The 15,881-nt window shown below is 45.6% G+C and overlaps 1 protein-coding gene across 2 annotated transcripts in view; it reads right to left on the bottom strand.

The window, feature by feature from the left end:
* The window catches only part of dock9b (dedicator of cytokinesis 9b), a 125,396-nt gene extending 109,936 nt beyond the window's left edge, over window positions 1–15,460 (bottom strand). The window contains exon 1 of one of the 2 annotated variants that reach the window (XM_077199334.1): window positions 14,911–15,460. In XM_077199334.1, the coding sequence (XP_077055449.1) occupies window positions 14,911–15,027 (117 nt within the window). In that variant the 5' untranslated portion in view covers window positions 15,028–15,460. The remainder of the gene's footprint in view (window positions 1–14,910) is intronic. The other variant, XM_077199330.1, reaches the window with a different exon arrangement.
* Between the last annotated feature and the right edge of the window lie 421 nt (window positions 15,461–15,881).

Below are 15,881 nucleotides of genomic sequence, written 5' to 3'. Positions count from 1 at the left end.
CCCAAAGTTTAGGAGAAATATGCAATTACTGCCAACCCAGAGGGGGGGGGGACTTAGAGAATACACATATGACCCGAAGGAGACATATGGAGAACACTGGGGTGTCCAGCCGCAGGTGGAATATTTCAACCCCAGGGGTGGCAAGGTGGCTTGCCAAGGGAAAGACACACGCTCAGAGAGGCTTACAGTGGAAATACACATGTGGGGGTCGCTCAGAGGAGGGACCATGCACACGGGAGGCACCTAGCCGACGCACAGGCAATAGACACTGGCGCCAACGTCAGGAGTGCTGGAGGAACTCAGGGCTTTTTGGGGAAGCTCACCTGAGGAGAATATCGCACGTATCCAGTCCGTGGAGTGGAATGGCGAGCAAGCGAAGACACCTGAGCGGGTCCAGTACTAGCTGGTTGAAGCGAGTACATGAGAGGACACTGGCTCCACTCGGAGATTGTAGAATCTGGCGAATGTGTTAGGTGTCGCCCAGCCTGCAGCTCTGCAGATGTATGTTAGCGAGGCGCCATGCGCTAGAGCCCAAGAGGATGCCACACTCCGGGTGGAGTGGGCGGTCACACCAAGGGGGCACGGTCGACCTTGCTGCTGGTATGCCAAGGCAATGGCGTCCACTATCCAGTGGGACAACCTTTGCTTGGAGAGAGCCTTTCCCTTCAGCTTCCCACCATAACAGACAAAGAGCTGGTCTGAGGTCCTGAAACACTGCGTCCTGTCTACATAGGCGCGGAGGGCGCGTACTGGACAGAGCAGTGCCAAGGCTGGGTCTGCCTCCTCCGGGGGCAGCGCTTGCAGGTTCACCACCTGGTCCCGGAAGGGAGTGGTAGGAACCTTGGGCACATATCCAGGCCGGGGTCTCAGGATCACGTGAGAGTAAGCCGGCCCAAATTCCAGGCACGCTTCGTCAACGGAGAATGCATGCAAGTCCCCCACCCTCTTGATGGAGGCCAATGCAACCAGGAGCGCTGTCTTCATAGACAGGAACTTAAGCTCCACTGATTGCAAAGGCTCAAAGGGAGCACTCCGCAGGGCAGTTAGAACCACTGAGAGGTCCCAAGAGGGAACGAGAGGAGGACGAGGAGGATTCAGTCTCCTCGCTCCTCTCAGGAACCTGATGATCAGGTCGTGCCTTCCAACAGACTTACCTTCGACTGGGTCATGGTGTGCGGCAATGGCGGCAACATAGACTTTCAGGGTGGAGGGAGACAGCCTTCGCTCCAGCCTATCTTGAAGGAAGGAAAGCACGACACTAATCGAACATCTCCGGGGGTCTTCTTGAAGAGAAGAGCACCAGTTGACGAAGAGGTTCCACTTCAACGCGTAGACGTGCCTCGTGGACGACGCTCTAGCGGAAGTGATGGTAGCCGCCACCATAGGTGGAAGGGTACTCAAACCTGCTTCGTCCCGTCCAGGAGCCACACGTGGAGGTTCCAAAGATCGGGACGAGGGTGCCATAGGGTGCCCCGTCCCTGAGAAAGGAGGTCCTTCCTCAGGGGAATCGGCCAGGGAGGTGCTGTCGCGAGGAGTACTAGTTCGGAGAACCAGGTCCGGGCGGGCCAGTACGGCGCGACCAGAATGACCTGCTCCTCGTCCTCCCTGACCTTGCGCAGGGTCTGCGCAAGAAGGCTCACTGGGGGAAACGCATATTTGCGGCCCCGCGGCCAGCTGTGCGCCAGTGCATCCGTGCCAAGCGTGCCCTCGGTCAGGGAATAGTACAGGGCGCAATGGGTCGAGTCGTGAGAGGCAAACAGATCTATCTGTGCGTCCCCGAACTGGTCCCAAATCAGCTGAACCGACTGGGGATGGAGTCGCCAATCTCCCGGGAGGGGCTGAAGCCGTGAGAGCTCGTCGGCTGCACAGTTCAGGGCTCCGGGGATGTAAATGGCATGAAGCGACCTCAGATGCTTCTGACTCCATATGAGGAGGTGGCGGGCGAGTTGCGACATACGGCGGGAGCGTAGACCACCTTGATGGTTGATGTACGCTACAGTGGCGGTATTGTCTGAACGGACTAGTACGTGTTGGTTCTTGAGCACGGCCCGGAAGCGGCGCAGAGCAAGACGTACGGCCAGCAACTCGAGGCAATTGATGTGCCAGAGGCGGCGGGGTCCTGTCCAGGAGCCCGCGGCAGCACGTCCATTGCACATGGCACCCCAGCCCGTGGAGGAGGCATCTGTCGTTACAACAACATGCCGCGAAGCTCGTTCCAGGGGCACTCCGGCCCGTAGAAAACTGAGGTCCGACCACGGGGTGAAGGTCTGACGGCAGGACGGAGTAACAGTTACTCGGAAGGTGCCGTGTTGCCATGCCCACCTCGGGACTCGGTCGCGAAGCCAAAGCTGAAGCGGTCTCATATGAAGCAATCCGAGCGGTGTTGCCACGGCTGCAGATGCCATATGCCCCAGGAGCCTCTGAAAGAGTTTCAGTGGAACCGCACTCTTGCCCTTGAACTGTCTCAGGCAAGTCAGCAGTGACTGCGCGCGCTCGCTCGTAAGCTGCGCGGACATGGCGACCGAGTCGATGTCCATACCGAGAAAAGAGATCCTCTGCACGGGGCAAAGTTTGCTCTTTTCCCAGTTGACCCGAAGGCCCAGACGAGCTAGGTGCCGGAGCACTAGGTCCCTGTGTTCGCATACCTGGTCTCGAGAGTGAGCTAGGATCAGCCAGTCGTCGATGTAGTTCAGGATACGAACCCCGTGTTCCCGAAGGGGAACAAGGGCAGCCTCGACGACCTTCGTGAAGACGCGAGGAGACAGGGCTAGCCCGAAAGGGAGAACCGCGTACTGGTATGCCTGCCCCTCGAAGGCAAACCGAAGGAACGGTCTGTGTCGAGGGAGAATGGAGACATGAAAGTAGGCGTCCTTCAGGTCGATTGCTGCAAACCAATCCTGGGGCCGCACACATCCGAGAATGTGTTTGGCAGTGAGCATCTTGAACGGCAGCCTGTGAAGGGAACGGTTCAGCACACGCAGGTCCAGGATTGGTCGTAACCCACCGGTTTTCTTGGGGACAATGAAGTACGGGCTGTAGAAGCCGGTCCTCATCTCGGCCGGAGGGACGGTCTCGATCGCACCCTTCGCCAGCAGGGTGGCGATCTCGGCTCTCATGATAGGGGCGTTGCCACCGACCAAAGTGGAGCGGACTCCCCTGAAGCGGGGAGGAGACCGCGCGAACTGAATCGCGTAGCCGAGCCTGATCGTCCGTGCGACCCAGCGGGACAGGAGGGGGAGCTCTAGCCAGGCTCCCAAAAACTGTACCAGCGGGGTCATACGGACCACAGACTTCCCACCGATGGTGCAGCAGGGCGGAATGACTGGCCCGGACGTGGACGGCATAGCGGCCCGGTGTGGGGGCACAGTCATTAACCGCGCCCTGACAGAGGAGACCAGGGAAGGAAGAACGTTCCACGGGGGTCTGCTCTGCCAGGGGGCTGGCGACAGAGGCGGAAGGGAGCGGCACGGTCCGGGGACGGCGCGCACTGCCAGCCGGCTCTGGGACAGAGGGGGACGAGGGGTGCACGGCTCGGAGGCGGCGCACCGTGTCGTCCGAGAACTCTGTGTGCTCAGGGATGGAAATGTTACTTCTTTCTTTAACCACATTAGGGTGCTGCCCACCCGTGGGTGAGCAGCGGGGAGTGGAGAACAAAAGATTCTCCCCCGGCCCTCCACCGGGGGAAGGAGTGGTCCTGCTACCATCTCCTGAGAAGTAATTTTCAGCATCCCTGAGCAGCCCGTCTCAGGAGCGCCGCTTGGCCCGGCGTTTAGCGGGGGGCGGGGCTGGAGAGGGCTGGGGCGCCTTCTTATGGCTTCCTCCGCGACCGGGCCTGGGTGGAGGCTGCTGCTTTGGCCGGGCGGGAGGGGCGGGAGCCGCAGGAGGGCGCCCTCGGCGGCGAACAGACTGAGGGATCTGCCCGGTCGGCTGGGTGGAGGCAGCAGCGGGCCGTCGGGGCAGAATGTGCCTAATGGCCTCAGTCTGTTTCTGGGCGGTGGAGAACTGTTGGGCGAAATCCTCCACCGCACCGCCGAATAGGCCGGCCTGGGACATGGGGGAGTCGAGCAGGCGAGAGCGCTCAGCGTCCCGCATGTCAGCCAGGTTCAGCCACAAGTGTCTCTCCTGGACCACAGCTGTGGACATCACCAGACCCAGGGAGCGTGCGGTCACCTTCGTCGCCCGGAGGGCGAGGTCGGTGGCGGCGCGCAGCTCATCGAAGAGCCCTGGGTCCGTCCTACCCTCGTGCATGTCCCTTAGCATCTGCGCCTGATAGACCTGCAGAGTGGCCATGGCATGCAAAGAGGCAGCCGCCTGTCCCGCCGCTCTGTAGGACTTCGCCACTAGGGTAGACGAGAACCTACAGGCCTTGGATGGGTGCTTAGGCTCGCCGCGAGAAGAGGCACTCTGAGGACACAACTGCATCGCAACAGAACGCTCAACCGGGGGGAGCCCAGTGTACCCACGGGCAGCTGCCCCATCGAGGGGAGGAAAGGCGGATGAAATCAACGAGCGGTCGCGGGAAGACATGGGAGTCTTCCAGGACTTCGAGATTTCATCATGCACGTCCGGGAAGAAAGGTATTGGGGCAGGCTGAGGACGGGAAGCCGCAGCTGCACCCAAAAACCAATCGTCCAGCCACTCCACTCCAAACCAATGCTCGCGGCCGCCCGGGAAAGCATGGCCGTCATCTCTGGATCAGACTGAGCCACAGCCGTATTCACACCCGAGGGTGGCAGCTGTGACGAGTCGTCACTTCCAGACGAATCAGACCCGCCTAGTGATGCTGCGATCGACATCGCTTCTTCCTCTGGAGCGCCAAAGGACACTCGCGGGACCTCAAAGGACGGTCCCGCGATGATCCCCTGAACACTCGCGGGTTGCAACACTGGAGAAGGTGCTGCGGGGCACGGACACATAGTCGGCGCTTTGTTCCACACAGTCACCCTCAGATCACCCTGGCCACCAGCCGAAGTAGAGCCTCTCGAGGAGGCGCTAGATCGGGGTGTGGATGAGGGGACTCTCACTCTTGCGAGATCCTTGAGTCTCGATCTAAGTGTTGCGATGGTCATGTTCCCACAGAAAGAACATGACTCATCCACGAGCGCTGCTTTAGCGTGATCAAAGCCCAAACACACCAAGCAGCGCTCGTGCCCATCAGAGTCAGACACCAGTCGACCGCAACCAGAAGTGCACGGGCGAGGCATCTTTAAAAAGACGTGCCGCGTGCAAGCTCTTTTTGTGAGAGAAACTCAGTGCTGAAGCGCCCGCGGAGAACACACTCGCTGGCAAACCACGCTCAGATAAGCAGGAAGTGTGCACTCGCCGGGAGATCGCCGTCACACCAACACTGGAGAGTTGCTCGTCTCGTAAGAAGCTGACAATCAGAGATAGCTTAAGGAGTGAAGAATTACACTTGGCTCCGAAGCGAAAACATATCTGCCTGTTGCTGGCGTCCTCCTTTTATACCCACGAGGTGGGGCGGAGTTACGTCATGCAAATTCCGCAGACCCATGGCATTTCTTTGCCATTGGCTCGTTTTGTAATACTCGAAGTTGATAGGCTTTCTAAGCGAAACCCCATTCGTCGTCATCCGACGTAACTCGGAGTGACAACGAAAGGGAACCTCAATATGGCACCTCACACTAACATACACAGCTAACTGGGCTGCCTTTATCAATCAAAAAGGGGTGACATGGGTTAAAGTTGTGGGTCATAATAATAGTTTTCTATTTGCAGATTGTGTGTGAAAAGAAGTTCATGCTGGATTTTCCTCTTATAAAAACATAAAACAAACTTCATAGAGTAGAAAATCATTGATGGAAGCATTTGATGCCATGACCCTACAGATGAGTATTACGTAATGTCAGCTGCAGGAGCATGTATGTCATGCCTGGGTCCCTACTGTGGCAAGAGATTTAAATGAGCTGTTATCCTTGTATATTTTTAAAAGTTTAACCTTAACATTTGAAACAACCTATGGCTATAAAAAGTAATTCAAAATTAACCATCATGTTAATCAAAAACCTGATCATAACTCAAAGCCTGACATCAACCACAGTGAAACGCACCAAGAATGTTGGTAGAAACAATCATACGTGGATTCCAATTATCGTCCAAGATATTATGCAAATTAATCAGATCTAATTAAGGTTGGGACAGGATGTCATCCCGCGGGTGGAAGCGACAGCCAGATTTTTAATTCTTTGGAACATAAAAGATGAGAGATTTTTGTCAATATCAATTTGTATGTTTAAAAATATCTATCTATTTTCTGAGTGCATGTTATTGTTCACATTGTGAACAACTTATCCATTAATATGTTTAATTTTTTTAATAAAAAAATATAATTTTTTGACAGATCTCTCTCTGTTGAGTGTTGATGTATGCCAGACTTATTTTAGACCGCATAAACCTCGTCTCGTTCTTACAATTGACTGCAAGCTCACATTTAGTTCTGCCACTAAGACAAACATCATAGCTTTAAATAAGACAACATGCTCCTCGAACACACGCAAAACTACAGTTACCCTGGCATAAATATTAGCAACATAGGAAATTTTAACAAAGCTGTTAACAGCCTCAGAGACAAGGCACAGAGAGCTTTTTATGCTAAATCAGAGTCTGACTAAAATGATCAAATCAATAATAGAACTCATGGTGTGAAGTCTGGGGCCCACTCACAAACCAAGAGTTTACTAAATGGGACAAACACACAACAGAGACTCTGCAGACCAAACTATGCAAAATCTTGCTACGAGTACAACGCAAAACCCCAAATAATGCCTGCAGAGCAGATCCTCCATCACAAAGCCCTGAACTACCAAGAGCTGACGCCAGAAAGAAACGCCCTCGACCAATTGGTCTTAGAGCTGACTACACAAACCAAAACATGTCTGAAAGAGAATAAGAACTTACCCAGACCAAACCAAATAATTAAAACACAAAAAGATAAATACCTAAAACATTGGACAGACGCAACAGCACAAAAAGTTAATTGGAATGCTATTTGGCCCTAAACAGAGAATACAATTTGGCAGGATACCTGAGTACAGTGTATAGGGTACAGTGCTTAGTGACCCTAAGCTTGGAAAAGTCCTGAGCATGTACAGACACAGTGAACAACACAGTCTCACCATTTCTTTCAATTTGAATCTTGAAACTTAAAGGGGGAGAGAGAAAGAGAGAGAGAGAGAGAGAGAGAGAGAGAGAGAGAGAGAGAGAGAGAGAGAGAGAGAGAGAGAGAGAGAGAGAGAGAAAGGAGTGAGAGAAGTTCCCAAAAAAGGAGAATTCAATCTTTCAGTGGTAGTTCCATTCCCTCACTTTCAATGTGGACGTCAGACAAATTTCCACAATAGAAAAAAACAGGCTTGATAGATTTTCCAGTGGTGTGGTGAGTGTGGATCTGTGAGTCTAGCTAAAAGGGAAAGGTCTTCATCATTTTACCAAAGCACAGCAATATAAGACACAGAGACATCACGACTTAATGTGAAGAAGGGAAAATCATTAGATGAATTGTCTGGAAGAGACATTTTCTAGAGCTTTCTTCTTCAGTTGTTAATGATGTAATTGGTGGCAGTTGTAAAATTATGGGTACATTGCCATGGAAACAAGCCTCGAGCTCTATGACAATAACTATGTGGCTTTACAACTGAAGCGATATGAGTTTGTCAGCCTTTAAAACAAAAGGCTACTTTGCAAGTTCAGTAAACTAAGTAGGCTATTATTAGTCCATACAAAAACTGTGTTGTTTTCCTTTTAAGAGTATGGTGTACCGAGACTATTTAACACAGGTTTAATGCAGTCAAGCTAAAAAGCATCAATATCACTGCGGACCAATTAAGCTGGACCTGCTGTTTACAGCAGTGGTATAATGTAAAGAGAAGGCGGCAGTGATGTTCCCTCTGATGAGCAGTTCTATGACGTTTGCTGTAGCCTGGTTCCGCTGTAAATTAAGTTAGGAGTGCAGCTCAGCAGAAGCGAAAGGGACATTGAAAATCCTTCTTGTGGTTTGCATTGAGTATCTAAGATGTCTAGCAGCATAGATTGTACATATTTAAAATAAATCAGAATAAACTGAAAATTACAGGATTAAATCGCAAAAAGAAACTGCCCCTACTTATATCGGAGAATGAGAAGTGATCATAATCACAAAGTGTCTTTTCCATATTTCACAATTATTTTGATGATCCCCTTTAAATATTCTGTTGACTATAAGTACCATTGCACCTACATGTCAACTAACTCTCATTACATATCAACTAACTCTCATTAGAGTGTTAGTAGAGTATTAGTAGACTGGTAGGGTTATGGATAGGGTTAGTAGAATAAGTTGACATATACTTGCAAAGTCAGTAATGTATGTTGGGTGACCATCAAAATAAAGAGTTAGCAGATATTAAGCAGACAGTCTAATAATAATCTAATAAGAGTTAGTTTAAATGTAGGTGCAACGTTACTTATAGTCAATATAGAGTGTTTAAAGGGGAACATCAAAATACAGTGTTACCGAGTTCTTTTGCAGAACTTCAAAGCTGCTTTTTCCATAAAATGAAAACAAATGGGAACTGGGCTATCGAGTCAAAAATGTGCCATAAAAATAGTCTAGATGAACCTGAAACCCATTAAATAGTTTTGTGTGCGGAACAGAGCCCACTCAGTCCCGCACATGACATGGACAATTTTAATTTGAGGACCCTTTATTAATTTGTTCTCTTGTTTTAGTCAAATTCAGGCCACATTGTAATACATTGTTTCCTCATTTTAATTAAGGTAAAATGTGGCCACGACTATTTCGTTACCTTATTTTAATTTAGTTAAATTACGGCCAAGATTGAACTAAAACGAGGGAACAAATCAGTAAAATGTGGCCGCAAATTAATAAGTTGTGGGAACCAAATATTAATACGTGACCACAATCTTTTTTTGGCCTCACATGTCATGTACAGTGATCCATACCGAAAAAAACTTTTCAGATATTAAAACTCCCGGGACAACCAGTGACTAAAGATGTCATCAAACCTCTCATCACTCAGCATTATATGACTTTCAGCTCAGCATTCATACCATCCCGGCAATGTGTAGATCACATGATCGCTGGATTCTCAGTGTCCTTTAACAAGCCCACAGGACAAAGAGCGTTTAAAAATAGAACAGACACCCAATCTGCTCTCATCCATAATAAATGGTAGTGGATAGATATCCAGTCAGCATGCCTCACCTGCTCCCTATACACACTCACACACAGCAATCACACAGTGTACTAATGAGGCCAGTTAACTATATTTTACACATATTTAGAGTTATGCAAACAAAAAGCATTTCAAACTTCTTACACACTGATATAGACAACATTATATTAAAGCAGAGTACAGATTCTAAATAGAATACAAAATATGATACAGTGCTTTTGGTGACAGTTACATTACAATTTACTCCCCATTGTTGATTATTCAGACTAATAGTAACTTGATCTGTAGTAGCGAGAGTTCAATCTAACGTATGCTGTCCACAGTCCATCTGGGAGGGTAACAGACACCACAGGCAGGGCCTTTGATACGTGTTACAGAACACAGATGCACACATGCACAAACATCATGAAGGAAACAGACACAGATTGCCACTGTGAATGAACTGCACTAGCTTACTTGCACGTGTGTTGGGGAAGATGTAGGTCATTCATTGAAATGTAACACTCATATTAATCCGAATGCACATTCATGCCTCTGACTGCCTATCCTCAATCTGATCTCACGACAGCCACAGTGTTATATGGCTTGGATGTTTAAAGAAAATGAGAGAAACCAAGTTTAAACAGAGATAATAAGGAGTGATCAGTCACACAATCTATAGTGTGATCAGAAGTGTTAGGCTTTTTACAACATACAGTTTAAGTAAGTGCTTACAAGAGCTTGTAAGAGCTCATCAATCTATGACGCCTTGAATTAATCTGTATATTGAGTGAGCATGTGTTTGTAGGACAGTGACATATTAGCGATAAAAAAAGGAAAGAAATCCCATTTATGGATACAAGTTTTTCAAATATAAATAAGCAGTGAAGTAGTTTTATTAAACTCTTTTTTCCTGAGAAATAATAATAAATGATTAATCCAAACTACACTACCATTAAAATGTTTGGGGTCAGTAAGATTTTTTTAAGCAATAATACAGGATTCATTAAACTGATCAACAGTGACGGTAAAGACTTTGACAATGTTACAAAAAAAATACTATTTCAAATAAATGCTGTTCTTTTTAACTTCATATTAATCAAATAATCCTGAAAAGAACCCTGCATCGCAGTTTCACAAAAATAGTAAGCAGCATAACTGTTTTTAACATATAACTCGTCTTTTTTTGAGTACAAAAGCAGCATTTTACACTGAAGCAATGACCCTGAAGGATTGGAGGGATGATGCTGAAAATTCAGCATTGCCATCATAGGAATAAATTACATTTTAAAAATATATTAAAATAGTATATTACTATTATATTATATTATATTATATTATATCCACAATATTACTGTTTTTACTGTACAAAAACATTTTTAAAAACTTTACCGACCCCAAACTTTTGTACTATTTAAGGTTTCTTTTCAATAATTTAATTATTTTAATGAAGCTTTTTTCTTTGTTATGTTATCATGCCAAAATGTCTGAGAACATTCAGCGTTAGCTGGGGAGACACTGGAAAGAGCAAAAGAGGAAAAATATGCCATAAATTATGTTCTTTTGATTGAGAGCTGAAGCATATGAAAACAAATATAGGAGGCATTGACCCAAAGTTCCATTACTGGACCACAGCATTCCTGTTTACCAGCCATTACTACAAACACTTAACTGAAAAACTGTGTGCGTGTGTGTCATACAGTTAAACCATCTTTTTTTTTCCCCTCTTTCGACATGGATGATAATCAAAGACGTCATTAACATGTACAGCACTAAGTCACAAAGCCAAACTTAATTGATGTCAAAAGGGCAAATCCAAAGTCTAATCCTTGAACCGTGAGTAACCATGGTAATGCAAGCTGGACAGAAAAACCCTCTGGTCTGATTCAAAACCTTGTGGGTCGACCCATAAATCTAGGGAACTGTCACTGTGCCATCCAGTAGCAGGACATGGCTACACAGAGATGTATTTACTGCGGAAGTGGACATAACAGCATTTTAATGTAGTGACTCCCCATTTAGCTATGTGAATTGAAGTTCATCAAATGAAGGGAGAGTTCCTCTAGTGTAACTGTTGAGTTTTATGCCCTGCTAATGGTCATACTGGTGACAGATTAAAGGAACACGCCGACTTTTTGGGACTTTAGCTTATTCACCGTATCCCCCAGAGTTAGGTAAGTCCCCACATACCTTTTTCATCTCCGTGCGTGCTGTAACTCTGTTTGACGCACCCACCGCTAGCCTAGCTTAGCACAAAGACTGGATGTAAATGGCTACAGCTAGCATACTGCTCCCAATAAGTGACAAAATGACGCAAACATTTTCCTATTTACATGTTGTGATTTGTATAGTCATAAAGTGTACAAATCACAAGGTCATATGAGACAGACATCTTTTAACCGTATAAAAATTGGGAACTATATTCTCAGAAGCTGAAGCACTGCTACTTGGGCGGAGTGATAACCGCAGCACCTGAGACGCGCCGTTGTTTCTTCCGTCAACAAAACCAACGTGACTAACTAGCTAGTTGCCGTGAATGGTGATCATGGCTGACTTTGAGGAATTGTCAGATGATTTTTACTTGGTATCAAACCAAGATCCAGAACCATATCGTTTTGAGCCAGAATACACAGACGAAGAATTACAAACTTTGGTACCTGATAGACAAGATAGTCATCTAAAAACATAAGGGAACACTTACTGCAGCCGCAGGTGATCTACTTTGTCCTGTCTGTGCTATTTATGGGATGGCCGTATCCTTCAGCACACGTTTCATGGTCCGTGTGGCAAATTCCATTTTTTCAAAATAGTCGTCCTCAGTGAAATGTACTGAGCAAACACGATGGTCCTTGTTGATGATCTCCTCAGGTGTGTTTGGATCAATATCCAGAGCAAGTAGCCATTGATTAGTTTTTGGTTGGAATTCTATGAAACATCATGGTATTACCTGGTCTCTCCTGTTTATTGTCGCAGCTCTTTACAATACAGCGAACACCCATGATTGTAAACTATGCTTTTACTATCTAGTAATTGCTGACTCTATTACTCCAACTCTGAACGATCTCTCTGCTCCTCACCACGGGGCGTCTCAGGTGCTGCGGTGATCACTCCGCCCAAGTAGCAGTGCTTCACCTTCTGAGAATATAGTTCCCAATATTTATATGGTTAAAAGATGGCTGTCTCATATGACCTTGTGATTTGTATACTCTGTGACTATACAAATCACAACATGTAAATAGGAAAATGTTTGCGTTATTTTGTCACTTATTGGGAGCAGTATGCTAGCTGTAGCCATTTACATCCAGTCTTTGTGCTAAGCTAGGCTAGCGGTGGGTGCGTCAAACAGAGTTAGTCAAACACACTAACCCTAACCCTAACCCTAACCCTGCACGGAGATGAAAAAGGTATGTGTGGACTTATCTAACCCTGGGGGATACGGTGAATAAGCTAAAGTCCAAAAAAGTCGGCATGTTCCTTTAAGCCTCAGCAACATGTTTTACTCTTATATTTGGGATTGAACCTGCAATCTTTATATTACATATCAAATAGGGCATAACTCAACATTTGTGTGTGAAGAGGCCGAGTACAACTACTAAAACTTAAAACAATTCAGCATCACTTCAAACCAATAGTTCATCATCAATAAATGAAAATTATGTCAATATTTCATGTCATCCTTATGTCGTTGCAAACCTATATGACTTATACTGTGGAACACATGCAGAGATATCTTGATGAATCCATACTATGGAAGTGAATAAAAACTGGCCTGTCGAGGTCTAAAATTGATAAAAACTACCATAAAAGTATCATAAATGTAGTCCATCTAACTAATTAACTAGTCTTCGAAAATCCGTTTGGACCCCAAAGACCATGAGTGTAAGTTTTTACATACCTTCAGAACAACGGAACAAAGCCCCGTTTTTTTGTGTGTTCAGATAGATAATGTAATAAAAGTCACAAAATCCCATCCCACTGAGATGAAGAAGGGAACAATGTTTTTTGATGAGGAACATCAAATGGGTTCCGAACGGACCCCAAAGACCTTTCTTCACCCTAGACGGGGTTATGTGCCTAAGGTGCCGACCAATGTGGCATGCTCTATAGTTTTACAGGCCTTCTGTCCACCACCCTTTCAGACGTTGGACGAAAACATATCAAACTTGATATGTCAGAGTTCTAAATTGTTACATCCAAAGAGCTGCCCAGTGGTGTTAAACTGACCAGCTGTTGGTATGCTTTGTTCCCCTGCGTCTTAACAAAGGATAAGCAAGTGGATAGTTGAAGCAAGTTCTTTGGCTTATGAGGCGCATGGCGTTTCCTCACCTCTGGCCAGTAGAGCACACTCAACTGGAGTATGGTGGCCTTCAAGGCCTTGTTATCACGTGTCCCTTCAAGAAGTGTGTGATGTGGTGGTGGGTCCTCTCCGCACACATTTGTTTATGGGAACTGAGGCATTCCCATAGCGTCATCTCCTATGCAGCATCTCGTTCTCTACTCAGGGAACCATGGTTACAGTCGTAATCGAGATGTGTTCTATTTTAATGTATTTTAAAATGTAATTTATTCCTGCGATGGCAAAGCTGAATATTAAGCATCATTACTCCACTCTTCAGTGTCACATGATCCTTCAGAATTCATTCTAATATGCTGATTTGGTGCTCAAGAAACTTTTCTTATTATTATTATATCACAGTAGAAAACTGTAAAAATATATATATATATTTTTCAGGATTCTTTAAAGAATAGAAAGTTCAAAGAACAGCATTTACTTGAAATAGAATGCTTTTGTAATGATGTAAGTCCTTGCATTGTCAAAACTGACCCTTTGATCAATTTAATGCATCTTCGCTGAATAAAATATATATATATATATATATATATATATATATATATATATATATATTACTGACCCCAAACCTTTGATTGGTCCTGTATGTACATATTTCATAATTTTTAAGCTTTTCCATCCAACTTTTTTTTATGGAAAAAAGAAACATCAACATTCAGCAAAAACTTTTTGTGCTCCATGGAAGAAAGTAAGAAAAATTAGCTTAGGACAATATGAGAGCAAATGATTAAACAATTTTGAGAATTTTTGGGTGAGAGCATGAAATTTCTTGATCTTTAAATTGTGTTCCTGGCACAATATACTGTTTTGCACAAAATGAAACTTCAGTTCTCCACTTTCATGTGTATTCAAGTCTTACTTTGGTACAGCAACATCTGAATTATGGTGGAATCAGACAGATCTTAAGGATCTTAGCTGTTCTTATTAGTTCCAGATGAAACTTTCCCTTTTTTGCATAACAGGTAAATAATGAAGAGACAGTCTGAGACTCCTTCTGTTCGGAAAGATGAAGTAGGTGATATTTCAAATGTTAAGCAAGACTGCTATAATCATTTCAGCTCTGAAATGATTATAACTAAAAAACTCAAAACTATGCATTTCAAATAGGTAGCCATGGCTGAAAAAGATAAAGGCGGCAATGATGGAGACTTGACAGGTGGCAGGCCAAGTACCCAATCTAAGTTTGCCTATAATAACTCTTTTGAGCAGTTTTACATGCATTTAGATTTATCTGATGCCCTGTTTTTACATTTCGACTTAGCACGATAATAGCCTTGTCCTATATTTCATATTTAGGTCATTATTGAAAAAAATATAGTGGCTGCAGGCACTGAGACCATAAAAGTGGGACTTGTTAGATCAAACGCAAACTTTAAGGATGCACATACTCACCACCAGCACAGAAGTGCGCACCACCTCGGAGACACTCTGGCGTAACTCAGCCGCAGTGCCGGGCTTACTCAGACCGCGCGTGAACTTTCGTGTCTCGGGCTGAGCCGAAGAGGCCATCGCACCTTGCGTGTATTTGAAAAATAAACTCTATGAGTACATGTCTTTAGACAAACATTCACGCAGTCCTGCGAGGGAGTCCTCGGTTGAGACCTGTCCTTCACAAAAAGAGGCAGCGAGGCATTCCAAGTCCTTACAGTAAACAACACCATAGAGTGAGATTGGTCATCTATCCTCTTCCAAACTCCATAATTCTGTCTTTGTTTTCGCAGTGTCGGATGGAAGCTGAGTGGTATAGTGCGTTTCCGTTGCGCTGTTACACTTAGTGAGTGACGGTTCCCCGGAGTCCCGTCCCGCGTCGCTCCTCCGTGCCAGTTTCGAACCGACCGTGCGTGTCAGTGCGTGATGAAAATCCCGCGCGAGCAGCACGCCTCCCCTCAGCAGAATCTCAGAGCCAAGAAGGTAAAATGCTTCCAATAACAGGACATGTCATGTTGAACTGACGTGTGCTTGATTATTTATTCGATTGACGATTCGATTTTACGGCATAAAATAAAACATATTGCGTCAAACATCACGGAATGGGTTTAAGTTTGTTTAAATTCCAGAACAGCAGGGAAATATTGGGCATTGGGCAACACGTTCTGCATGTACACTGAAATCTAAAGGTATTTTTAATGCATGTTAATAAACCGTATGTTAATTGTTTATAATACGTTATTATTTAGCTGTTTGAAATAAGCAAAAATTATCAAAGCCGAACATGCATCAGTCATAATTGCCATTATGGTAAAGATAGCCGATGTGTCCAAAAGGGAAGTTGCAGTTGTTTATGAAAAGCACTATTATCATCAGACATTTATGAATACATTTATAGGCTTCCTAAAAGGTGTGCTAAGTATTGCAATATATTG

The sequence above is a fragment of the Siphateles boraxobius genome, unplaced genomic scaffold, assembly GCF_051911475.1.
Source record: "Siphateles boraxobius isolate OS27281-9 unplaced genomic scaffold, OSU_SipBor_1 41, whole genome shotgun sequence".
Lineage (NCBI taxonomy): Eukaryota > Metazoa > Chordata > Actinopteri > Cypriniformes > Leuciscidae > Siphateles > Siphateles boraxobius.
This window is presented reverse-complemented; position numbering and strand designations above follow the sequence as displayed.